General features: G+C 41.9%; 1 protein-coding gene and 2 long non-coding RNA genes across 10 annotated transcripts in view; 2 read left to right on the plus strand and 1 right to left on the minus strand.

Annotated features, from left to right (window-relative positions):
- The window catches only part of LOC113618980 (uncharacterized), a 41,490-nt gene extending 39,598 nt beyond the window's left edge, over positions 1 to 1,892 (plus strand). The window contains exon 7 of the long non-coding RNA XR_003432225.1: positions 230 to 1,892. This is a non-coding gene — a long non-coding RNA (uncharacterized LOC113618980). The remainder of the gene's footprint in view (positions 1 to 229) is intronic.
- Positions 1,893 to 5,467: 3,575 nt separating this feature from the next.
- NPNT (nephronectin) overlaps positions 5,468 to 27,367 on the plus strand; it is a 75,893-nt gene continuing 53,993 nt past the window's right edge. For 3 of the 8 annotated variants that reach the window (XM_027103437.1, XM_027103439.1, XM_027103444.1), the window contains exons 1-3: positions 5,571 to 5,750; positions 8,030 to 8,130; positions 22,023 to 22,073. In XM_027103437.1, coding sequence (XP_026959238.1) covers positions 5,680 to 5,750; positions 8,030 to 8,130; positions 22,023 to 22,073 — 223 coding nt within the window. In that variant the 5' untranslated portion in view covers positions 5,571 to 5,679. Of the gene's footprint in view, positions 5,751 to 8,029; positions 8,131 to 22,022; positions 22,074 to 27,367 lie in introns of all 8 variants that reach the window. The other 5 variants (XM_027103438.1, XM_027103440.1, XM_027103445.1 and 2 more) reach the window with 3 other exon arrangements.
- On the minus strand, positions 13,736 to 27,051 carry LOC113618982 (uncharacterized). Its single transcript, XR_003432227.1, has 3 exons — positions 27,042 to 27,051; positions 14,095 to 14,100; positions 13,736 to 13,853 (listed from the first exon to the last, which is right to left on the minus strand). It is a non-coding gene; the product is annotated as an uncharacterized LOC113618982 (long non-coding RNA).

Genomic DNA, 27,367 nt, shown 5'->3' on the forward strand with positions numbered 1-27,367 from the left:
AATGTGTTAAAGAAGCTGGCCAGTGTTACCACTCTTGGTTTTGTGCTACTAATCATTAAGATACAAATTTAAAACAGCTGAAAGGTAAGAGGCTAAACATAACTATTTCATAATTCTTGTAACTGCTTTCTAATGTGTTGGTCAGCCATTCATGCCTATTTCAATTCTTCCAGTGATATTAAAATAGAATTGAAGGCCTATCAAACAAAGTCTTTCATTGTCTTTGCAGAATTCCTTGAAGATGGATGAGAATCATTGACAGTGAGTACAGTTGTCCTTCCATATCCGCAGGGGATTGGTTCCAGGACCCCCACGGAGACCAAAAGCCACAGATGCTCAAGCTCCTTAAATAAAATGGTGTAGTACGGTTGGCCCTCCCTTATCCGTGGGTTCCCACATTTGCAGATTCAACCAGTGGTGATCCGTCTTCAGTTCCATCTTTGTGACCACCCTATTGGCCTAGTGTCCAGTCTCTGCAAGGGACATGCGCAGTCACTGAACTCAGGTTGTTCCAAAGCTATGGTTTGCCATCTGGCATATTTGGTTCTCCCTGTCTAAATGCAGTTTACCAATCAGGGGTCCATTTTTACCAGCCACATAGCTACACAGTTCACAAATCACCTTATCGGGTTGCCAGGGGAACAATGCTAAAAAGTTAACATAAGGTCAAATTCTCATGAAGGATGGGAAAGGATTTTGTTAACCGTTTACCCACATAGAGGTTTCTGTCAACTTGACTGTAATGGATTCTTTTAATATATTCCTAGATTGTACTTACTAATCATTTATTTAGGGCTTTTGCATTGATATTCATATCTGTACATGTGTGTATGTTTGTGCACATATGAAAAGGCTATTTTTTCAGGTGTAGATATCAATGACTTCTCAGGAATAATTCGTAAGCATTTCTTTTTTGATATTTTAGAGGAATTTAAATAGTATTAGAATTATCTGTTCTTTGAAGGGGTGGTATGCTCTGATTGTGGTATAGCTACAGCTGCTGTGTGTAGGCTGGAAAGCTTGTGACTCACGTTATTTTGTAAAATTATTACTGTGCTCGCTTGGAAGGTACAGTATATCCAGACAAAAGGAATATCATTATAGAAAATAAGAATGTTAGTATATTTGCTGCTCCTTGTTGCTTTTACAAGGTATCTTAAGAAAGGGATGGCCTCGGGCAAGAATTGGCTGTTTTACAAGCAGAAATGTCAGGAAATGAGAATGTCCAGAAATTTTGGGCCTCCCAGGGTTGAAAAAGACAACTGCTTTTATGCCCTGAACATTAATATAAATATATATCTGATCCCTGTGGCAAGGATCAGAGTAAGGGTGTGGCCCTCCCAAACAACCCTATAATTTCAGCTAGCCTCAAGGTGGCCTCCATTAAGATGAAAGAGTAAGGTATGGACACGAGGAATCAAAGAAATAAAGCAGGCTTAAGAACTAGGACTAGAAAAGACTTTGGTTATGTTATCTGCACAAGGAACTGACTGGAAGCAATTAGATCAGAAGTCTATTAGGGTTTTAAGGAGATCTTAAAGCCACAGAAACCATGAGTCTGGCCTGAAAATGTGGTCTCTCTTAGCTCCTTAAAAGCAACACTCAGGCCTTCAAATCTGTACCAGTAGAAAAAGAACTGTCAGTGATGTACAGTCCCCAAGGAAGGCATATGCTCCAATAGTCACTTCTGATGTGGCCCTAGAGGATGGATGAACGGACAAGGTAGTAGAAGCAGGGGTGACCTGATTGTCTGACCCTCCCTCTGCTGCCAGAGAAGAGCATCTCCGTAATTCTTGCTCACCTGGGGTCAGAACTGCTGTCAAGGGCTTCCCTGGTGGCGCAGTGGTTGAGAGTCCGCCTGCCCATGCAGGGGACACGGGTTCGTGCCCCGGTCCGGGAAGATCCCACATGCCGTGGAGCGGCTAAGCCCGTGAGCCATGGCCGCTGAGCCTGCGCGTCCGGAGCCTGTGCTCCACAACAGGAGAGGCCACAACAGTGAGAGGCCTGCATACCGCAAAAAAAACCCCAAAAAACAAAAAACTGCTGTGAATGAGCAGCTGTATGTTCCTCATCCTTCTCTTTTCTTAATAGGATTTTTTGAAGCAGTAATCCTGTCCCTGTGTCACCACCGCATATGGGACAGGAGGAACAATAGCTTGCTTAACAGCTTGCCTGACACTGTGAGAACTTGGTAGAGAAAACACATTTTCTCTCTCCTTTGCCCGAACACTACCACTACCCAACACCCTCACTTTATCCTGACTCTGCTCAAATGACATCTCCCAGAGGTGAACATATCACTCCACCTAAAATCACAGCCCATCTCTTTCTATCACCTTATCCTTCCTTTACTCTATTTACACCTTTATCCTCTCTTTATAGCACATATTGTCTTGCTCCCCCAATGCAATGCAAGCTCTTTCGGGGCATGACTTTGTCTTGTTGCTGAAGTCCTAGCACCTAGAAATGGCCAGTACAGGGTAGGCTTTCAATAAATATTTGCTAGGGGAAAAAAAAAAAGACTAAATAATTAAGAGCTTCTGATTTCCAGGTATTGGAAGTTGTGTGCGCTTAGTTCTATTTTGCCGTTTATCTGTATCACATTGTAACCAGCAATAGATGATTATTTGTGTGCAAGGAAATTGGGATTACTCCTTGCAAGGTGGAATTATCTGGTATGAAACCTAACCAAAACGTACTACCGGAAAAGTACAGATATTGCTAAAAGCTGTTTGGTATGGTTCTTTCTTATTTTATATATATATATATATATATTTGGCTGCATTGGGTCTCAGTTGAGGCATGCAGGATCTTTCCCTGTGGCACGTGGGCTCTAGAGCATGTGGGCTTAGTTGCCCCTCTGCATGTGGGATCTTAGTTCCCTGACCAGGGATTGTTCTACGTCCCCTGCATTGGAAGGTGGATCTTAAAAACTGGACCACCAGGGAAGTCCTCTTGTTTGTTTTTAAGACTGAGATAGTGAAATGTCACTCCCATGGGAACTCCACCTCTTTTTTGGAATGGGCACTGGTGGTCATAATAGCAGCAGATTACCCAGTTAGACCTTGGAATTCCTTTAAAGTCTCCTCACTCCATGATTCAACAAAGACTGATATAATTAGCTACGGCTGACTCAAGGGAGAAGCTAAAGTTCACCAGGCAGAATTTAATCCAACCCAATGCAATCTATTTACTATTTGCTGAATTTAAGCTTTGTGCCAGGCATTGTGCTGGGCGCAAGGGATACAATGATGACTGCCCTTGCCCTCCTATTGGTTAGATTAGTGTCTCGAGGGAACCTAGATTTGGTAGAGAAGCAGTTCTACCACAGTGCATTAAGAGTTACTCTAGGGGACGCATAGGGCTACAGAAGCACATGCCACAGGCACGCGAAAAATCACAAAGGCTTCCTTCCTGGGTAACTGTCAGCTAAGCTTGGATCCAAAGGGTAAGTGGAGAGTGTCCCTATGAAGAAGGAAGATGCTGATTCACTTTGCTGTACACCTGAAACTAACACAACATGGTAAATCAACTATATTCCAATAAAACTTAAAAAAAAAAAAAGAAGGAAGATGGACTGTTTTCTAGACCAAAGAAAATATATGGGAAAAAAAAAAAAGAGATAGGCAGAGGGGGTATTACACACTTACTCCAGACATTTGTCCTATTTTCACCTACCACTCATCCTCCTTTCGTGCTATCTCCAGTTTTTAGCCTGTAGGTTAGCCCCTTTCTCTCTAATCATCCGTTGCTCAAGCCAGGAACCTATAAACGAAGAAAATGGCTAAGGAGCAGCCACTGAAACCTGGAACCAGGCCTACGTTACACTTACAAAAATTTGATTTTCTGCAGAAAAAATATTTTGACTCCTACGTTTTTAGAAAGATCTGAAATGGATGACACCAAGCTGTTTGCCTAAAATAATGTCCCAAGCCTGAAATGGAATGGATATTTCCTGAGATTAAAATAGAAACTTGTTTTGCTAACAGAAAACAACTTGGAAATCAAAGAGTCATTTAAGTTGAAACCATTATTTTTCCTTTTCTTGCAGAAAATTCCTGTGTTTATACACACTAAGAGATAGAGATAATGAGGTCCCTCTTCCACAGAACTTTCCATTAAAAATTTAAAGTTGGAGAAATCTCAAAAAAACAATAAAGATGGGGGTGGAGTTTGTAATGTAACAAACTCATTCAATAAACATTTACGAGCACCTACTACATGCCAGGCACTGAACAAAGAAACTTGCCCTTGTAGAGTTTGCATTCTAGCAGAAAGAAGACATGCAAAACAAGAAATAAGCAAATTATATAGGAAACTAGAAGATGAGTGCTTTGGAGAAAAGACAAATTAGAACAGGCAGGGACAGGTTGCAATTTTAAATAGGGTGGTCAAGGTTCGTCTCCTCAAAGAGGTGACATATGAGCAAAGACTGAAGTGAGAAAGGGAGCCATACCGATATCTGGGTCCAGGCAGAAGTAACAGTCAACGGCCCGAGGCAAGGGGCATGCCTGGAGTGTGGGAGAAAGGCACGGAGGCCATGGATTAGAGGAGAGGTATGCGAGACCAGATCACCGGCCTGGGCAGTTATTCCGAGTAGTGCTTGGGAAGAGTGGTGACTTGATTGGACTGATGTTTGAACGTGCATTTTAGGTTAATCACTGAGTGTTTTCATTTGAACACAGTCCTTTTATAATACATTTTACTCTGCAACAACAGAACAATGATGGTTCAAAATGGTTTTCTAAATGATCTCCGCAGTATCCGGCACCACAGGACTGCTAAGTAGTAACCGCCCTCCCTCTCCGGGGGACACGTGCCCCTAAAAGGGCAGCCGTTGCTCTCCTTCTAATGTGCTCAGTGTTGAGCAGGCAGAGATGGAAACAGTCTGCACGTCTCTTCTTCAAAACTCGAAAAAGAAGCCAAGCATTTCTTTCGCTTGGTTACAAAATTTTTTAAAATCTGCCTCTGCCAACTCTGCGGGAGAAGCAAACTCCCGGAGTTTGCCTTTGCTAATTTGTCCAAGTCGTGCTGCGGTTTCACTACATGCAGACACTGCTCAGCTCCAGTCCCACAAACCTCTCTCATCTTGGACTTCGCCCTCCGGTGAAAGCTGCGGCTCGCCCCTTCGGTCACCACCTGCTCTGAAGGAACCCGCGGAGCGCCCACCTCCGCCCCGGGCCCCTTTCCTCCCCGGCTCTGCCTTTCCTGCCGAGCACCCTGCTCTCTCCAGCCCAGGCCAGGCTTGCAACTTTCCTCCCAGCCTGGCGCTCACCCCGCTTGGCTGGTCCTCAAGAGACGCTGCCTTCCCGCGGCGCCCCCGCCCCCGAGCTTCCCGCAGCCGGGCCGAGCGCCCTCACCCCTCACCCGGGGCCCCGAGAGCGGCTAGTCGGGCGCACGCGCGCCCCCCGCCCCTCCCCGCAGGCGGCGCAGCTTCCCCTGCAGCACCTCCCCTCTCGGGGAGGGAGCCGGAGGGGGCTCGGGACGCCGCGCGCAGACCTGCTCCCGCTGCGCGCCGCGCCGCCCTCCTCCGAGAGTAGCAGCAGTAGCCGCGGCGGCCGCAGGGGTTCCCGGCTGCCGCAGCTCCTCAGGGGAGCCGAGCGCGCCTCCTGCGAGCCCAGCACCCCCAACCTGCTCGCCGCGCGCAGCTGAGCCGCCGCGCGGGACTCGTCGCCCAACATGGATTTCCTCCTGGCGCTGGTGCTCGGGTCCTCGCTCTATCTGCAGGCGGCCGCGGAGTTCGACGGGAGGTGAGTCGGACCCCGGGGCACCCTCTCCTGCTCGTTGCAGCGCTAATTTCACACCGCCCTGGGGTTCCCCCTCTCTGCTCTCGCTCCAGAAGTTGGGCCACCGCACAGCCTCGGCGGGAGGAGAGCCGTCGAGCCGCCCTCTCTACCAGTGGCTGCCCGAGGCCTGGAGGGCGCGCCCCCTGCGAGTCCGGGAACCCGGCCGCGGCTCCCCGGGAGAGGCTGCGCGGCGGCGCAAGCCGCCCACCCACGGCTCGGCAAAGAGGGCTGGGAGAGAGGGGAGGCTCGAGCCGGGCGTCTGGGTTCTGAGGGCGCGGGTTAGCCGCCCCAGAGGAGGTGACGCGCGGGACATCTCTTGGCTGGGAAACTCTCGCTCTTGGTTTAGACAGCTCTGCAGTGGGGAAACTTCTAGGTGGTCGGGGCCAAATCCCGGCTGAGAGCTGTCAGGGCGACTGGGCTTCCAGGGAGGGACCTGTTTGCCTCCCCACTTGGTTTCCTTGGCGGGGGTGGGGAACTTTGCGTGCGTGCGTGTGTCTGTGTGGTGTCTGTGTGTCTGTACGCACACACAGCTCCCGAGACTTAGGGCGAGCCTGACTCCTGCGTGCTCTGACAGGTTCCAACAACCCAAGGCTGTGCTCCGCTCCGCTGTCACTCAGCCTCTCCTCCCGCCTCTGCGCGCGGAGCCCTCTTCCCCATCGCCGGACCGGTTCCCGCGACTGTGTGTGTGTGTGTGTGTGTGTGTGTGTCTCGGTTCCCGCGACTGTGTGTGTGTGCGACTGTGTGTGTGTGTGTGTGTCTCGGTTCCCGCGACTGTGTGTGTGTGTGTGTGTCTCTGTGTGTCTCTGTGTGTGTCTCTCTCTGTGTGTGTCTGTGTGTGTGTAGGGAGGGCGTGCTCGGTTACCCCACCTCGGCGCAATTGCAGACCAGAGTCGCCCCGAAACGAGGCAGGAGCAGCCAGGAGAGTTTTTAACTTGGGTCACACCGCCCTGCAGTCGCCCTCAGGCAACGACCGGCACCCACACTCCCGCCCCCGCGCAGCCGGAAAGACTGCCGCACCTGTTTTTCCTGCAATCTTGGAACGAATCAATTCCACAATTGATTGGTTTTCTTCTACCTGGAAGGAACGGAGGGAAGCCAGTGGAGCGCTGAAGAGAAGAAGCGCAGCCGCTGGTTTACCACCTGGTTGGAGGAAATGGAAAGTTCGTGGTTATTTGTCCTTTGGGCTTGGGGGCATAAGGGGGAGATGAAAGGAAGGGGAATTGAAAAGATTAGGGAGCTAAAAAAAACGTGGGTAGCGGCCAGAGGCTGTTTTATTTTATTAAAGTAATTATTTGCCCACATTCGTGTCTGTTGTGCGTTTCCTTGCACACATATTTGCAACAAGAAATACATCACATGATTATGTATAAGATTTCCATACAGCCTTAAAAAGATGTCTAAAACAGACAATTAAAATATTGACCCTGTAGGGGGAAAATGTCATTGAGGTAGGTGTGAATCTAAACAACGAACCGATTTACCAAATAAGGTGTCAAAGTGGAATCTGGTAGTAAATCTTATCCTGAAATCGAGTGCTTGCTTTAGTCCTTATTTACATTAGAGAGGACGGTAACACGAATAGTTGATGCAGGAAAGTTTCAAACCACAAGGACACTTGAGATGTTAGCTACACTTTAAACTCTCCTTGGTTTTATTTAGTCTTCTTTCTCAAGTACATTATTTTCTGGGAACTTTTTCTGAAGAAGAGTCATACCTGGAAAAGAGTTCTGTTTCATTTGATTTTGAGAAACCTCCCTTCCTTCTCCTTCCCACATGTACCTGTTATATAAGGCAGAAAAAATTTTTCTTTCTGCTTTGACATGTCTTACTTAATACTTTTCAGTTTACAGTGTATCAGTCAAAACTGACTTTCCTCTCAGGAACAGGTGTGGGCCTTTGAGGAATCTGTTTTATTTCAAGCTTCAGAAACCATCCTATGAGTGGCAGCCTTGAGAATTCTTGGTTTTAGCTGGTGCTCTTTCCTTGTAAGAAAGGCTCTTCCCCTCCCTTTCCCACCCCCCTAATCTTGGGCGGTTGTATCTGCGTTTGTCTGATGTTTGAAATTAGATCATGGCAGAACTATTTCCCTGAAGGTGTGTTATTGTTTTATTTCTTCAGGCATGGAGGAGTTCATAGAAAGTTGTTGGGTGTGATTAAAATTTTTTTCCAAAGTAATAACAAAGAGGAAATTATTTTTAATTTCGAAAGTGTCTTTATTTAATTCGAATCTTTTTGTTTGGTAGGTGGCCCAGGCAAATAGTGTCATCCATTGGCCTGTGTCGTTATGGTGGGAGGATTGACTGCTGCTGGGCCTGGGCCCGCCGGTCCTGGGGACAGTGTCAGCGTGAGTATCACCCCTGAGACTTCAGCTTCCTTTGAGGGCGGGCTGTCCACCATCCGTCATGGCTTCGCTCTGCACGTCGGAGGGCTCATTTCTGAGCAAGGCTTGGTGGTGTGGTTCTGATGGAATCTGTAGTCCCTGACCTCTTATTCTGCCACTTTCCAACCTGAGCCACCTGTAGGAAGGTGCCAGTTTTGTTATTCACAGAGAGCCACCTAGGACGCTCGTTTTAGCTTTTGTCCCCCATACCTCCAGCTCTTGTTTTCCCATCAGGCTTACTCTTCCCTTTGCTCTGGGCTCTGAGGTGGGAGTAAGATAGTGAGTCTAGACTGTATTTACACTAAATAAACTCTGAACCTTGTAGCACTTATAAATTCCTTACCATGGCTGTTGTATAAACTGGCCTATTTGTAAACCTTTTTTTTTGAAGTGAGATGGTATTGACTGGCTTCTAAATGGACCACCCAGTATAATCCAATAATACCTCTGGGAAAAACCCCATCATCTTTAAGTTCCATGAGTAATCAACATCACATAATAAGTACCCAATCAGAACACTGATTTTTATTTTACATGATCACAAATGGGTATTTTAATGGTAGAAGTCAGAGCCACATCCCAGAAGTTTGAGAAATTCATTCCCAGCATTTTATCTGGATCTTAACATTTTATCCCACTCTCCCTAACAAAAGAATCCACAAACTATCAAGTAAATTTCCGGCGTATCTTTGGAGCACGAGGTTGGCATGTCTGGTTAGATAGTGGGAACTGAGTTGGGTGTCATATATCCCAGTGTTTACTGCTGCTGAGAAAGGGGCTTAGAGAAATAGGGAAGGATAGTTAAGTCTGGAGCTGGAAAGGGAGGAGCCTGCCTTAGAGAAGTGCTGGCAGGATGAGGAATCAGGTAGATTCCAGTTTGGAAAGCTAGGCACTCCCTCAGCTATTTCAGTCTTTGAGAACTGTGCGTGATGTCTGTCCTTAACTTTGTGAAGGAGGGAGAGTGACAGCCCCAGGTTGACCTCTCTGGTTAGGGATGGAAAGGTAAAGGGGACTAAAGTTTGTCTACCTGCTCCCTGCAAGCCACTGGGCCAGACTTTTTGCACAGTTGGGTCATTGCTGCTTTTTATAAAGGCAGATGGTGGTAACTTCAGTTTTCAGTAAACAAAAGAACTAGGTTAAGTTTCTGTGCTCCCACTGGTTGGTCTATTCCCGTTGTTTTTAAGGGAAGATGGTCAAAAAAGAATGGTACCTGGTGAAATAAAGTCTTATGCCACAGGGCCAGAGGTATTTGCACAGCTGGAGGCCACAGGTGTGGAATTTGAAGAGCAATCCGGTGTTGATAAGCAAAGGGTGAAGAGACGATTCTTCTCTTGACCCAATACACACATCTCTCCTGAATAAAAAATAAGTAGTTTCTTTGCAGGAAGGGAGACAGTTTCCTCCTCCTTCACTGCCTTAATTTTCAGGACACTCCCAAAGCAAATGTTGCAGTGCTTTGGGTGTGCACAGGCCGCCAGCCCCACCCAGGACAAGGCTGCCTGGCAGAGTGCCCTGAGCTCAGTGGAGTACACCTTCCATGAAGGCAGCGTGTCAGGGCAGTCGGCAGAAGCACGCGGAGGAGTATATTTGCACTCTGCCAGATGTGCTAAAAGAATTCCGCGGAGAAAACTCGATCTCTTAGAGGTTCATCACCTGCGGAATTCCCCAGAAAGAACCTCTAGGAGCTGTTTTATGTCTCTTTACCTCGGAATTAAATTTTCTCTAATATATACTGGCTTGGCAGTTCTGAATTTGAATGAGTTTAAAGACCTTTGAAAGGTCCAGTGGCTTTACAAAATTTAAACATCCAAGTGATTTCCTAGCGTTCCACTTTCTGCACAGTAGCTTTCCCAGCAGATATGGGACACTATTATTTTCTATACCTTCATTTTGATTCTAAAAGACTGCACAGTGGTCAAATATAGTATTGGATAGTACTTATCCTTTCCTTCCTGTTACTGAATCCGAGGAAGCTACAACATGGCATGAGGTAATTACTGAAATGGTAATAAATGCGTAAGGTGATCCTGCACAAATCACAGTTTACCTTAGATTTGGTGGAAGTTTGAGAGGCAGCATAATGGAGGGAACGTGGACTCTGGAGCTAGATTGCCTGGGTTTAAATTAGTTCCACCTCTTATTAGCTGTGACCTTGATCAGGTTATTCAGTCCCTCTGTGCTTCATTTTCCTCGTCACTAAAATGGATCTAAAATAGTACAGTACCTCCTAGGACCACAACACGGCTTAAGTAAGTTATGATTTGTAAAGCACGTAAAACTAACTACTGGCACAGAATAAACACTGTTATGTGTGTTTGGTGAAATTAAAGAAATATAAAGGACTACTGCTACTGACAGTGTTCTGGGATGGGACATACCCATGCTCTCAGATTCTTTGTTCTTTAGGCATGATATATGCATTTTTGCATTTATACTGCTGAAATAAAAAATGGTTCCAAGGTTCTGTGTTGCAATAAAACAAAATGCCTTTAAACTAAAAAGGGCCAGAGAGATCTTTACCATTAATATTACAGATGGCAGAGTTGTAAAAATGAGTTCACAGATGGGTGCTGCCTTGTCTGTGTTTTATTTTGCAGAACCTCAGATGGTCCAAAAGTCTCTTGCCAGTTCAGAGATCCCCCTGTCTTTGTTTTGCTGTAAACAGGTAGAGGAATGTGGTCACCTCAGAGTGGGAAGAAAGAACGGTGGCAAAACGAGGCTTGTCGTGGACAAATGGAAAAGTCCTGATTAATTTTTAAAGAAACCTTTTGTGAAATTAAAACCTTTGTCATTATATTTATTCAAGGAAAGTACCTTGCTATTCTTTAACAGTTACATCTGGTAATGGATTACCTATAAAAATTCCAAACAGCTTCTGGGAAATCTAATGTGAAAAATGTTTTTGCCTTCCTGACCCTTAGATAATCTCAGAGTTCTTTTTCCCATGAGGAGCATTCTCCCTTCCTTAGCAAAAATGCCCTGGTTCTTGTTTTTCTGAATGATTCACTTTGGAATTTTCCTTCAAATCAGCACAGCAAAGCAAAAGGAAACTGTTCCCACCTGCGTGTAGAAGCGCCCAATTTATCCCTTAGAAGATGTGTAAGTTGGGGGAGACCATACCCTCATCGTACTGTTTGTCAGGTCCCACACCCTAGAGCACTGACCCTTGGGTGAGTGTTTACCTCCGTTTGGTTGAGCATAGGTGAGACATATTGACTCAATATTGTGTGAGTCGAGTATATGTATTTACACAAAACATGCTGCATTTCATTTTCACTTGCTGCCCACCTTTCCGTAGACTTGTTGGGAGAGGACAACGGACATGGCAGGGGGCTTGCGTTGCCCAGCCTCTCTCCTGCCTCACCAAGTCCACCCGCAAAGCCGTGTTCAACCAGACTTCCCGCCCTTCCCTCTGGGACTGAGGAAGGAAGGACCAGAGCTGCTACCCAAACAGGCACAGGAGCTGTCCTTCTGCCTCCCGCCTGTGCCACCCAATATTCCCGCCCCACTGGGGAAAGCATGACCTATTCCAGACATAGGCAGGTTATGTTTTCATTGTTCTTTTAGAGATCATACCCGTACCTTCTTTCTATCCTTTGATTCTTTGTTCTGTGTTCTTGACTTATAAGCAGATCTCTACATGTTGAGAATTCAAAATTGGGTTTTCCAGTTAATTGTCTTGGGCTTTACCTTTATTGACTAGTGATATGGCTCTTGATTGTAAACGGGAAATTTCTTAATATGTTTATAACACACCGATGCTTCCATATTTACAGCACACAGCGCCTTAATCACTTAGATTATCACAAAATACTTGTTTCTTGCTCTGTAGTTATTCTGTTTAACTTCCTTAACTTTTCCATCTTGTTAATGGCACATTTCATTTTAATTATTTTAACAGTTTCTCTACTCAAGTGGAGATCTCTGTAATAAAGGTTTCTCAGGGTTTGTATATCTGATTTTAAAAAGCCATGTATTCCGTGGAAACAGTTCTTAACTAAAAGCACTAAACAATTTGGGACAGCTGAGTGGAGCCCTGACTTTTGTACCTGATTAGCTATTTAACATTTCTCAGCTGCAGTTTTCTTATTTTACAAGTGGATTTCTAAGGTGCCCTGCAGCTCTAAACCCCATCTGAGAACTTCCTTAATATTGAAAAGGGTATATAGGATCTAGATATTGCATTTCTGTATGGTTGTCTTTCTGTTTACTTTACTTGGACAGTTGGCTCTATATGTGGCTATAACAATAGTGTTTCTGTTGAAAGCACTTTGTAAAGGTATGAAGAAAAACTCAAAATACAACTAGTTCTAGGTTTCAACAAAGCTGTTCAGTTCCTGAGTTCTTTGGCTGTCATTGAGCAATTTGTGGTTTTTGAAAGAATTTATATAAATTAGGATGGTTTTGTATCATTTTTCCTTAAGACCAGGCAAAATGCAGGTGTTTTGTTATGTTTCTTTGGAGATTTTGTTGAGAAGTGAAACCTACTCCCAGAGTTTGCTTTGCTTTATTAGTTCTAAACCTCATTTTCCCCTCCCTCCTCTCTGAAGTTAGTAAAGGCTACAACTGTACAATTGCCATGTAAAGTGAAAATTCTGGATTTTTATCAGCGCTAGATAAACTTATAGGTTAGTGCAACTTAAGGACTGAGAAACAGTAATTCATTCTGAAACTGTTTTGGAGTTGTCAAATAATTTCACTTGGATAATGTATGTTATGGCTAACGATCGTGGACCACTAGAAAGAATGATGAACAAAGCATTGAATTATTTATTTCTGTATTTCAAATGAAATGGTTATTAGTTTAAGCAGAGAATTTTGATTTGGTAAGTGAAACATTTAAGTGTTCACTTCATATTTCATTCCTTATTCATATCTGGGTTCAGAAATCAGCCTCTTAAAAGGAACATGATTTTTTAATTTTTGCTCCCTATGTCGGTCATTGATTTCCTGTCCCTAGTCACAAAAGTATATAGATTACACCCTTCTTTGATTTTTTGGATTTTGAGTACTTTCTTTAAAATAGTTAAGAGTAAACAAGAAATATTGGAAGTGACTTTTTTTTTTAATTTTTTTAATTTATTATTTATTTTATTTATTTATTTTTGGCTGCATTGTGTCCCCGTTGCTGCGCGCGGGCTTTCTCCAGCTGCGGCTTGTGGGCTGTAGGCACACGGGCTTCAGTAGTTGTGGCGCACGGGCTTTGTTGCTCCGCGGCATGTGGGATCTTCCCAGACCAGGGCTTGAACCCGTGTCCGCTGCATTGGCAGGCAGATTCCCAACCACTGCGCCACCAGGGAAGCCCTGGAAGTGACTTTTTAAAAAAATTTTTTAAATTTATTTTATTTATTTTTGGCTGCATTCGTTCTTCGTTGCTGTGCACAGGCTTTCTCTAGTTGCAGGGGGTGAGGGATACTCTTCATTGCAGTGTGCGGGGCTTCTCATTGTGGGGGTTTCTCTTTGTTGCAGAGTACGGGCTCTAGGCACACAGGCTTCAGTAGTTGTGGCACTCGGGCTCAGTAGTTGTGGCTTGCGGGCTCTAGAGCACAGGCTCAGTAGTTGGGGCACACGGGCTTAGTTGCTCCGTGGCATGTGGGATCTTCCCAGACCAGGGCTCAAACCCGTGTCCCCTGCATTGGCAGGCGGATTCTTAACCACTGTGCCACCGAGGAAGTCCCTGGAAGTGACTTTGAAGGCCACACATAGTGTTCCCCTACTCTTCCTAGTGAGTGCCTTTCCATTAGTAGTGAACAACCATGGCAACCTCCACTGGCCATGAATCAACATTTTATAGATGAAGCAGGTTTTTATATCCATACAACTGTACACGCTCCAGGAGTAACTGGGAATCTCAAGGCAGGTTGTGCTGCTCAGAGCCGTGTTGAAGATTGCCAGCAGGTCCCAGGCCAGCTTAATGGAGCTGAGCACGCTTCACTGTCTTAATGTTTATCAGCTTCCTCCTCTAATTTTGGGGTGAGAATGCAAAATCTCATGTTTTATTTTTTGAGGTAGGAATAAATGCAAAGCAGTGGACAATCTTATAACTACTTTCAGCGCTAAACCTGAATCTCCAAATCCTTAGCAAGTCCGTTTTTTGATTAAGATTATCCAACCACCACTTTCCATGAAAAGGTTAAGAACAGCATGTACTTTGGGTGACTTCAAGTGGTCTTGGAATGCAGATTCCAAACTAGAATCAGTGTTGAAGAAGTTTGACCTTTTTCCATAGGTAGTTTTGGAGTATGTGTCGTCTTGAAAGTTAAGGTTCACAGAAATTACCTTGTTCCTTCATTCTTTCCCCGCATTAGTACTGATCTTTATATCATACTGTTGAGAGCTACTAATTTCCTTAGATCCCCTCATAGATTAATCTGGGAAGGTCTTAACCTTTACAGACTAGAAAATTCTAGCACTTCTCAGCCTGGGAGGTCAGGTCAAATCAAGGGAAGCCCTTCAGTGGGCTTCAGCTGCTCCGTCTGCCCTCACATACTTGCCACAAGGAGATGCTACCTGAAAGCGCACGTGCGCGTACACCTGGTCCTGAGGAGCCGCTTCCAGCCCAGAAACAGCACTTTGCTACTGGGAAACTTTTTGATAAGCTTTGGAAAATGTAGGTGTGCTTCCCCCACCCCCTTCTGTAGCAATGGTAATAGTGGTTTTCATCCGTAGAATTCATGTTATAAGCATTTTCTTTTTTTTTTTAATCTTTATTGGAGTATAATTGCTTTACAATGGTGTGTTAGTTTCTGCTTTATAACAAAGTGAATCAGTTATACATATACCTATGTTCCCATATCTCTTCCCTCTTGCATCTCCCCGCATTTTCTGTCAGTTGAATCAATTGCTTGCTTTTAAAGCGAATCCAGAGATGCTGAGTGATTCCCTGCAGTTTCCTTCAGTGAGTAATGGAAGATATTCATCACAGGGGCTGTGCCTTCATCACGGGGGAGATGAAAGGGAACGAGAGAAGGGTTATAATGGTCTAATCCTCATCACTCCTCCCCTCCCTCCCCACCATAACAGATACTTTTGCCCCTTTCCCACCGATTTTGTGCAGGTTTAAAAATTTTTCCCATCAGCCTTTTTTTTTTTTTTTGCGGTATGCGGGCCTCTCACTGTTGTGGCCTCTCCCGTTGCGGAGCACAGGCTCTGGACGCGTAGGCTCAGCGGCCATGGCTCACGGGCCCAGCCGCTCCGCCGCATGTGGGATCCTCCCGCACCGGGGCACGAACCCGCGTCACCTGCATCAGCAGGCGGACTCCCAACCACTGCGCCACCAGGGAAGCCCCTGACTCATTCTTTTAAATATGGGTGTATCATATCTCTTTTAAATAGGGATGTACCATAATTAATTTTAAATTAATTAATTAAAAAATCCCCTATTTATATACATTTAGGTGGTTTTCAATATTTTGTTTTTACAAAATATGCTGTAGTAAATATCTTTACACATTCATCATCACTGTTATATACATACAGATATGGGAGAGATAGTCATCCTATTTTTATGTAAGTACAGTTGTTGAAGAGCTCTCATTTTATTTTTATAAATTTTCTTATATGAAATATGTAACTTAAAGGTGATTAAATCACGGATAGTACAGAGTGGAAACCTTCCATTCAGTCATTTTCTATTTTTGACTCCTTAGAAGATACCTTAAAAGACGAATAGAATGGACTTATTTCTATGTTTTTATGCCCTACCTTGTGTGGGAAAGGATGTGAAGTGGCTTCCAGGAATGAATGCAGTAAAATAGGAAGATAGAATTAACAATGGCTAGAGGAAGAAAAAAGGATAGAATAAAAGATAAGATGTTGGGAGGCGAGTTAATAAGTGCAGATATGTAAGCCATAGGATTTAAATTAATGTTTCATAATTTAGCTCTTAGTTGCTGCTAGCCAAAGGAAAAAGGGAAGTTTCATTGCTTATATAATTCATGTTGTTTGTTGGGGAAAAATCAAGCCAGTTATTTGGGGAAATTATGGCTTTTCCCACATATAGTACTGAAAAAAGACTTTCATGTGGTCTTCAGAGAGTGGGGTTGAATGATGCAGTGGAAGGGGCTACAGCAACGTTTTTATCATGAAGCAAGTGGTGGTTTTGTAAAGCTGTTCCATAGAAGAGCCTCCAACCTAAGAAGAGACCCTTACTCTAGAACTGCAGTTCATAGAAAACTATTTTACAAGCAGCTTCAGAAACGTTATACATACTTAGCTTTCTGATGACTCAGCTTGATTCAGCCCAGAATATCTAGCAGTGATGGGTGAACTGTATAGTACAGGGCTTTGGGTGGACAATTCCAGGTTAGACAAAAGACAGTGTCAAGTTAGGATCTCTGACAGTGTCAAGTTTGCTGTAATATTAATTAAAAGCTAGTCCATATATTTTTTCTTTTCTTTTTTTTTCAGCCCATGTATTTTAAAAATCAGTCAGCAGTTGATGGAATTGGTACCCAGAGGCATTGGGAATGGAATACAGATAGGTGTCTCCTAGGATCCAGTATTAGGAGGCTCTGCAAAGAAATCAGTGGGAGAATTTTTTGTATCAATTTTGTATGAGTTATTATTTTTGTATTCATTGAACATCAGTATAAAAAGTCATTACCATTTTGTATGTACTTACTCATTTTCATGCAAATTATAACTTGGGGTAATAGGTGAGGCACAAACATGGCTTCCAGGCATCATTTATCCTACTTATGCTGTTACTTGGAGTAAGGGCCAGTGAGCCCAGGAACAACAAAATCTTTGACCAGTGCTCATTTCCCCAAAGCTCCTGATTGTTATAGGTGTGCAAAAGAGCCCAAATGACCCTTAGTTTTTTTTTGTTTTTGTTTTTTGCGGTACACGGGCCTCTCACTGTTGTGGCCTCTCCCGTTGAGGGGCACAGGCTCCAGATGCGCAGGCTCAGCGGCCATGGCTCACGGGCCCAGCCACTCCGTGGTGTGTGGGATCTTCCTGGACCGGGGCACGAACCCGTGTCCTCTGCATCGGCAGACGGACTCCCAACCACTGCGCCACCAGGGAAGCCCAGACCCTTAGTTTTTATTCTAGTTCATCTGGATCTCATGGAGGGGTGCTTTAAATAAGCCACTGGGGCCTGAATAGACTCAAAGCAGAGTCTCATGTCACCGTCCAGACACAAACTTAACTTGTTTTCACTGGACTATGAGGAAAGGTTAATCCTCATGCACTCCTGAAGCTCCATTGGCAATGGAACCTGAAACTCTGGGATACATATGCCCTAGGAGAATCTCTCTCTCAAAAAAAGAAAAAAAAAAAAAGAAAGAGAAAGGCTCAACATGATGTGTCTGGAGAGGGCCCCAATCCAGTAAGTGCCCCATCTCCTTGGGAGAAACAGAGAAAGGGACTTTGAATGCCTTTCCCCAGAGATCAGCACCAACCAAGGATCTAACCTGTCTAAGAATTGTCACCCTGTATCAACCTGGAGGGGAGCCAAGGAGTTTACATCGCCAGGGCCAAGATCTTACATTTCTTTGTGAGAATAAATAAATGATCAGTTCTCAAATATAATAGAATGTAGCCAAGATAATTTCGCTTGAAAAAATTTCAAAGTAATATCAATCGCTGACCATAGAAAAATACTGTAGCATAGGCCTAATGTGATTGACAGTGCATCCCTGGGAATCTACCAGAGAAAACTGGTTTCAAAATATATATCTAGTTACTTAAAAATCATCAGTGTGTTACAAGGTATAGAGTTCAGTTAAGTAATATCAAATATAAAGAAATTTATATTTGTGCATTTTAAATTATATTTAGTGCATTTTAATGCACTAAAGCTTCATTTTCCAGTTTCATCACGTAATTACTACTAGTGCCTAGTTGAGATAATTATGGTCATAATATAAATACTAATAAAATTCCTAATAAAGCCAGCATAAAAGAGTACGTTACAGCCTAGATGTGATAATGTATTATTATGTATGGTAAAATAGTGTAGCTATCCATGTGTTATTACATATTCTTTCATAGATAGTCTCAAGAATTTTAGTTTTAACTTAGCCTGATGAAACACTGTTAAGTCAACTTGTTATTCTTACGTCTGATAGAAGGAAAAAGAGATATGAATAATCAAACTGGTTTCGTAGCTTTACAATATAGTAGTTGATTTTGTAGAAGAAACAGTTTTTCTCCAAATTATATTTAATTAGAAGCCCTCATTTTCTGCCGTATATTAACCAAAGGCTGGAGACAGCCTTGGTAGGTGTTAGATGCTGGGGAAAGCCAACCTGAGACTAAGAATCTGCTGTAGGTGATTTGCATGAGGATAGTCTAGAATCAAATAAATTTTAAAACTGAACATTTAGTTAGTATCTCTTTAATGGTCCTGTAGATTAATGCTATAAATTCTCCAAAACTGACATTGTTTTCCTATTATAACATCATCAGATCACAAGGTTAAGGTTGTCTTTTGTAAATATTACTGACTCATTCTGAACTTTTAGGAACTATGTCATCACAGTTTAAATTTGTGCTAATGTACACAAAAGAAGAAACTATTAGATATTTCTGGATTTATGCTTACTTTGCCAAAAACAGTGTTGTTTTTCAAAAATCTCTAGCCTTGTTTTTATAGATCAGTTTTCAAACTCAGTTTCTATGAAAGATCCCTAAATGGTCAAAGGTGTGTGTTTTTAGCACAGAGACTAACTCCTTGGATAGATTTTCCGAACATAAGCTTCCTGCCACCCAAAATATTTTTCTAAAGCCTTTGTTACCTCCTATTTTATTTTAATGTTGATTTTGTAGGTACTTGGTAACTGTCTGCCAAGGGCTTTCATGCCAACAAATAGCAAATAATAGAAAAACACAAATCGCAGCTCATGCTTAAGTGTGTGTTTTTTTTTAAATGTACATGGATGTTTAGAGTTGATTTTATATTATGTAACTTACTGTGGCAATAGTTTCTACTGGGTAAGTTGTCCCAAGCTCATCTGATTATGTAAATATTTCGTGGTGTTTCATATAGATAATGGTGGTTTCAATTTCTTTTGTCCCTTGGATTGAGTTTTTAAATCAAAACTCAATTGAGTTTTTACTGATGAATTAAAAGGTTCATTGCATCTTGGTGTCTATGTATGGCCAAAAATTAGGATATTCCCCTGTATAGTTTATTTCCTAATTAAGGCAGAATTGTGTTTTTTTGAAACAGGTAAATTGGGGGAGAAAATATAAAATTATGAAGAAATGATTTGTAGATTTGTTAAATTTTCTGTTCTCTAATCTTGTGTTGAGGTCTGATGAATGCTATAGCTTTAATGCGTATAAAGCAGTAGACTGAAAGTTGGGGTCATCCAAATTCTTACTCAAAATGCTCTTCGTGGGCGTGGGATCTGTTGTCCTGGATGTTGGTGTTACAAACACGCAGAGTTGGAGAGCTGTCTATGAATAGAGTTTGCCAGGCTAATATTAACTTTTTTGACAATGAGAAATATGTGAAATTTAGGGTTGGGGTATGGAGAACATCTTAGAGTTACTTTTTTCCTAGCTAGAGATTAGGGTTAGAAGGTAGAAGTACAGTGTCAGGGAGGACCATTCCCTTTCATATATGTACCTGGCATTTATCACCTGGAAAGAGGTGCCTGTATCATGCTTAAGAGACTGTCTGACAATATGCCAGAAGATAGGGATACCTTTGGCTAATAAGGAGGCTCAGTTCCTTTGGGTTTCTTATCCCTCATTTTCCCTAACTCTGTCCAAAGCCCAGGATGGACTCCAAATCTGTAACCTGTGTTTAGCAGGCAAGAAAAGTCATCCCCAAATAGTTCAGTTTCTTTGGTTTATATTAGTCACAATTTTATAAAATCATTAGGGTGCTTATGATCTTTAACCATGCCTGATAATCACTGAGACCCCTCAGTAGAGCGTAGTGTCACTGAGAGCCCTCAGGTGAACTGAAGCAGTGGTCTGGGACAAGTTGCAGGAGAGAGTTCTACAGCTGTCAATTCTCACCAAGTGGCTTTGCTGGTGAGATTGCATGTGTTAACCACTGTGGCTCTTTACAGTGGCTGTCGGGAAGCAGGTTATCAGGAAAAAATGGGACAGATTTTTCTATATTATGTGCTACTAATGAATCCTATTTTAGTGCTTTTTAGTGGGGTTTATACCACAAAACAATACATGTAGGGCATTTATTTTTGGCAGCTTTCACAAAAAAACGTGGTGATGGTTGCCTATGAAAATTTCCTTACGTGTCAATAGAGAATAGATTCCAGAAACTTTCTGGAAATAATCTTCTCCGTGTTTAAAATTGCTTTGATTTAAAATGCAGTTTTGTATAGTTTTAAAATGCAAATTTTAGAATATGGGGCATTGGCTAAAATTTCATGCTAAGAAGTCTTACTTAATGGCTATACGTACTGATAACATAAAACTTGCTAAATCTATGTGTGTCAAGGCTGATTTAAGTTAAGTAAGAGAAATGTGACCCAACTTAAGATATTATGAACAAAAATAAACTATACAGAACTGTTGGATGCTTGGTACTAACGTAACTAGTTAGAAAACAATGACGTTTGCTATTCTTTATTAGCTTGTTTTACCTCTGTTTAAAATCATTTAATATTTTTTCTTGATAAATTAGATTTTTCAAAATTGGCATTTAAAGAGTATTAAAGAAACGGTATCCTTTTATATTTTTCCCTTCTCATACATAACCCTAGTCATAAACAGTTTTCTTTAATATGTGATCCAGAATTAATTTGCAATTTATACTTTGATTTATTTTCAGCTTTTTGCTTAGATTGTGCCTGATATATTTCATTACTTTTTTTTAAGAAATGTATCAACATCAAGATATGGTGAGTTCTTTTAAAGTTATAAACCTAACCAACATACAAAAAAACCTCTAACAGGCAAATGTAATGTGTACCTTTAAAAGTACAGAGCAATCATTCTGGATCGATAGTTAGATTATTACTTTAATTGAATCAAATTGGACTTAGAATTATTTTCTTCTAATATTACCTAAAAGAAGGCTCCATTCACCTAATTTTAAATTACACAAATAAATACACAAATGGAAAGTTAAAAGTCTTTCCTCTTTAAAGCATATTTTATGCTTTAAAGAGGAAAGACATTAATCCAAAAGAGAAGTCATACAATCATCTCTTCCCTTACCTCTAGGATCTCTAGGTTGGTCGAATGCTGACCATTACTAGTAGTGTTTCAAGTTTCTTCCATTTACTTTCATTAAAATGGGTAATTTACGTATCTTCAAGTGAAATGGCTGAGCTTTCACACTAATTCTTGTTGCTATTGACAACCAAAGCAGCCATGCAAGAAGAAAATGCTGTGGAAGGAAAGAAAAAAAAAACCTTAATATTTCCTCCGCAAAGTTGGAGAGAAAAGGGAACACACAGTATGTAAGAAACAGGTAAGTAAAGATATATCAATTTAAAAACTACCAGACTTGGTTACTAATTTATCAAAAGTTTTAATTTTTTTCAGATATTTTGTCCAACACTCATTTAAATAAAAGGATACTGTCTCTTGGAACCAAAAATTAATATTCTGAAAATGAAAAATTGGATTGGAAGGTACCGTGTCACAAAAGGTCTGAAATACTTTAATTTAGAATTTGAACTATGAAAGAATAGCACAACTTCAATTATTGGTTAATATTTTTGTTACAAAATGTTTTTTAATGACAAAATGGTGACTAAAATATTACTATTTTGAACATGTCCTAGATTTTTTTGTTTGTTTCAGAAAAGCACTGAAAGTTGCATATGTGTAAGTCTCCGGGAATGTAACAAGTTGATAATACCCAAGTCCAGCCTCCTTACAGAGAAAAGATCTGGAATTTCTTTTTTTGGACATTTGTTTTGCAGCTTTCTACGTCTTAAGGCAGAGAATAGCCAGGATAAGGTGCCAGCTCAAAGGTTAGATGAACATATTTTTTGAAATAATTTTGGCTAATCTATGTCTTGAAAGACATACAGTACTTCTAAATAACTTTACAAAGTTATTAATAAAACTTAACACTAGTTGTGTTTTTGAGTTGCTTTTGGTGGTGGTGGGGAACTATATTCCTTAGAGATGTGTTTCTTCTGTTCATAATTTTATTTCAGTTATTACATTAAACTTTTCCCTTTCAGTTTATAATTCCTTTCTCCTGTTTTATGAATCTAATAAATTGACCTCCATTCTAACCTAAAGGACAGTTTATGTTTTTAATACTTAAAGAAGCAAAAAATAAACATAAAAATTCCACCAAATGAAATTACTAACACCATCCTGTCATTAACCTGAGGGAATTGTATCTCATATTCATTAATTCTCCATGGAAAGAATCAGGTAAGAAATATTTTTATTGTATAAGATATGTAAGATGTTATAATAGCACCTCGTAGTATTCATGCTATTGTTTTGGTGCGTAAAGTGTTTCTTGTTTTAAATATTTTTGGAAGTGAACAGTGTTACCTAACAAATCACCCTTTTGATACTTCTGTGGAAATTTTTGGTGAAATATGCGAAATTCTATTTGATGGAGTTGGGGCCAAGAAGACAATGTACTTTAAACTGATAGATGGAAGATACTATGACATGTCAGAGAAAATGTTTTTAAGGGGAGATTTTAATAAAATCACTTGGGAACAAAATTGATAGTTCTAGAAATAAAAGTTAAGAAATTTCTCTGTTCAGGGACACTTAAAAAACCAAAGCATATGTATCTTATATTTACTATCAGCTATAGTATTAACTAGCAGAGCTATTGCAGAGGTTAAGGAGGTCATGACAAAGAGTATAATGTGGGCTTTGTCACCAACAGATGTGGATTCAGGACCTGTTCCTGTGACTCACCAACTATGACATACTAGATATTTTACTTAAATCTTCTGAGCCACAATTTCCTAGTCTTTAAACCTACTTGGCAAGATTGTTGCTGGCCATAAGGAGAATGCCTATTGCAGAACGGTTCTTGATAAATGTTTGCTATTATTATTGTATGGTCAATATAAAGAATACAAATGAACTTTGAAACAGTGTTTTATTTTTACTAGGGTCCATGGTGGCATCCATGGTATAGCATATTTTAAAATACATTTTGTTTACCATGCCCATCGTTTGGAAAAAACCCATTGGAAGTAGTAGAAGATTTCTCAGATTATTCATTTCTAAAATAAAAACTGTCATTGGATGACCATCTGTGCTTTTGAACCATTCCTTTTCCACTTCTTTAATAACATCCATTTGCAAATGTCAGAGTGAAGTAGGCTTTGGTTACCAAACCCAAGGAAAAGGAACTGGAAGGATCGAGAATTGAATTGTGGAATTACATGTAGAGTTACTTAGTCATTTATTTGACACACATTTGAGAGTTTACTAGAGGCAAGGAGCTAAGTTAGGGGCTGGCAGAGATACAGAGATTAGTAAAACATGGACTCTTGCTTGGGAGGAGCTGATTTGGTAAGATGGTTGTCTCTTATTCGTTCCAGGATTCTAAAGTAGGCAAGAGTTAAGGATAAAGAGTTGAGGCTGTTTAGAGGAAGAATTACTTCCTGCTGGCGAGGATCAAGGAAGATTTCACAGACTCAGTAGTGTTCAGTTGATTCATTCATTCAATAGCTACATACTGAGGGCGATTACCTGTCGGATCCTGTGCCAGCCACTGCAGATACATTAGTAAGATGAAGCTACAGGCATTTATGTCATTCCCTGTCAATGTTGAAGGCCCACAGATGAAGACAATATTGGATGAGAGGTGTGTTTTGAGATAGGATATTGTGAGAGCATGTCTCAGTGGGCAGTATCCCCACCCAAGAGTGATGGACTGGCGGCCTAGCTAAATCCCGAGGGATAAGTAAGTCAAGTAAAGGGCACCCTGGCCAGACAGAAAAATGCACTGAAACCTCAGAAGCCAGAGTGAGAGGCACATTCCAGGAAATGTAAGAACCTCCATTTGGCATTGGGGTATGTGTTTGAAGGATATCTGATGAGAGATGCTGTGGGAGAGGTAGGAATGGGCTGACTCATGGAAGGCCTTTGATGTCATCTTACATAGAGTAGGGTTTATCCCAAAGTTGCAGAGGGACATTGTACAGATTTTAAGCAGGGGAATTACGTAATCAGATTTATGTTTCATAAGTTATAAGCTGGTGCCAGTGGGTCAGATCTAGCATACAGGTGAATTTGATTTTGCTCACAGAGAGTGTTAAGATTTTTCGAAATAGTCGCCAGTGTTTCTGAGGGAAAGTGGGTATCAGGCTTTGTGGATAAATCAGTAGCTCTGCGTTGCTGCACGGAATTGGTGGGCTGGAGTTGCTTAGCGTTGCCCCATTTGGAGAAGCATGTACTCCTTTTTATCGTAGGGCTCACTGCTTCAGGCAGATGCCCAGGATCTGTAGGCATTTGGGGTTCTGGGGCCAGTTTCTGAACATTTTGCTGATTGGCAATTAGGAGAGAGCCTTTTGAGGCTCGGGACTAGAGGCTGTTACAGTAAACCTGGTGAGAAATTGAGTTTTAAGCGGTATTGGTGGGACCAGAGGGAAAAATAGGGATTGAAAGATAGAAAAAGAAAGGATGGGGAAGCATGCTTTAGGACAGTGCTGGGGAGTGCAGGCTTCGTAGACAGACCTGGCTGCTACCAGACCTGTGTTTTTGAGAAACTTAACCTTCCTGAGCAATAGCTTCTTTTTTGGTAAAATATAGATAAGAGCCCTACCTTACGGGGTTTTTATGAGGATCGAATGAGAAAATGCAAAACACTTAGTTCAGTAACTGGCTCCCATTCATTCACATTCAGGAAAATGGTGGCTGGTGGTGGTGAGGATGGTTGTAAGGAAGATGGACTCCAAGATGATGCCTGCGTTTCTGGTGTGTGATTTGGTGAGCTAGAGAACATGGGAGAAAGTGCAGATGAAGACTTCAGTGTTGGATGTGATATGTGTGAAGTGCTTATGAGACTTTGAAGTGAAGAGATGTGATACGTGGTTGGATTCCAGGGCCTGGAGCTCAGGGGCGCGATGTGAGAAGGGCACAGGCTGTGATTTGATGATCTTTCCACCCCTGTCCTACCCAAACCTTCCTTCCCCTCCGTCACCTTCAGTCAACATTAATGATCCTCACAACTACCTCCATAGAGGATCAGCGTTACACAGTATCAGAAGAATGTGGGAGAGGTAAAATACTATATTGCCTGTTGGCTGAAATGTTCTCTGAGAGTTTTCAATTTTTGAAAAACTTTCCTTCCAGTTTACCATTTTGGCCTCCAGCCGAAAGAAATGAGTAATTCAATATTTGTTTATATCAAAGGCTGAAAAACATCATACTCTACAAACATTCTATCTTCTTTCCCCTTTTGGTTGGATTTTTCTGTTTCCCATCACTATCACTCCTAAAAGCAAATTTTCAACTAAAAGTAAATCATTGTTAGGAATGAATGACTGTACTTATGTTTGAAATTTATATTCTTTCTTAGCTGAACATACTGAGAATCAGCCCTGCCTCCAGGCCTGGCTCAGATGCCACCTCTCCCTTTCTTTCTTCCTAATTTTAGCGGCAGGAAGTCTCTTCTTTCTCTACATTTAGTTATTAACACTGGCATGGGGCCTATCTCATCCTGCCCTACATTGTGCTTACTTGTGGATTTATACCATTTGTTCTGCTAGGCTGTTAGTTCCATGAAGCTGGGGACTGTGTCTTATACATCTTTAGCTTCTGCAGTGCCTAGTCTAGCTCAGTCAGTACTTTGAAGGTATAAGGGACCAGGCACTTCTGTACAAAAGGCCTAAAAAGTGTGAACATGATGTAATCTTAATAAGCAGATTGTAGTTTTAGGAAAGACTGTTTACTGAGAAAATAAATATATTTAATTTGTCTGCCTATCTTACGACCTTATTACATATTAGAGATCTTAACACTTTTTTTTTTTTGCGGTATGCGGGCCTCTCACTGTTGTGGCCTCTCCCGTCGCGGAGCACAGGCTGCGGACGCGCAGGCTCAGCGGCCATGGCTCACGGGCCCAGCCGCTCCGCGGCATGTGGGATCCTCCCGGACCGGGGCACGAACCCGTGTCCCCTGCATCGGCAGACGGACTCTCAACCATTGCGCCACCAGGGAAGCCCTAGAGATCTTAACTCTTGATGAAGCTTCTTAAAAGAAATCTATTTACATGCTTGAAAACACATAAAGTGTAATCTGATTGTGTCATCTACTGCTTATAATCCATTATTGTTTGCCATTATGGATAGAATACTGATTCCCTGAGTACGAGAGTCTTCAGGCTGATGATTGCCTTATTTTAAAAAGGACTGTTTTTTGCAATGTGGACCCAATCCCAGTGGACTGCTCTCTCATTGCCAGACCCTCTGCTGCTTCATGCCTCTCTGGCTTTGCTTATGCTGCTTGTTCTGAATAAGGCCCTTCACCCAGCCACATGGTGAATTCCTACTCACCCTTTAAGATTCAGTTCACATTTCTTCCTACCGCCTTTCCTGACATTTTTCCTACTCCCTCCTGTCTGCAGAGAAATTCTTCTTCTATATTCTTTTAACACCTTGTACACCTGTCATGTCTGTCTTTGTCAGGAGACTGTATGAGATTTCAGAGCAGGTACTGTGTATTTAAAGAGCTCAAAGCTAGTGGGGGAGCAGGATAAGAAGAATAACTGTGATAATAAAGCATGATATATGTGTATATATAAATATATGTGTATAAAATTTATGGCAGGGGTATGCATAGAGGTTTAGGAAAGCACTGAGGAGGGCTCCAAACTCAGGAGGGGCAAAAGCAAATACTGTTTAAGCTGGGTATTGAAGTCTGTCTAGATGTTAGTCCATCAGACAAGGGGAAGAATGACATTCCATGTAAAAGCATGCAAGTATTAGAGTATGTTACTTCCTGAGAACTGCCATCAGTTGGTCTGTTTGTGGATATGATTGGAGATGAGGCTGGTGGGACAGACAGGAGTCAAATTATGAAATGTGGGGTTGAATGCCATACTGAGAGTTTGAACCGGTATAAGTGTAACGATAAGTAAACATAGTGAGGACTCAGTGAGTATAAGGGGGAGAGTGACATGGTGAAACCCCCGGTTTTTTTTTTTTTTAGATGTTGGGGGTAGGAGTTTATTTATTTATTTATTTATTTTTGCTGTGTTGGGTCTGCGTTTCTGTGCGAGGGCTTTCTCTAGTTGTAGCAAGCGGGGGCCACTCTTCATCGTGGTGCGTGGGCC

This window comes from Aethalodelphis obliquidens, unplaced genomic scaffold (genome assembly GCF_003676395.1).
Source record: "Aethalodelphis obliquidens isolate GAN/ISIS:26980383/991018 unplaced genomic scaffold, ASM367639v1 scaffold6, whole genome shotgun sequence".
NCBI lineage: Eukaryota > Metazoa > Chordata > Mammalia > Artiodactyla > Delphinidae > Aethalodelphis > Aethalodelphis obliquidens.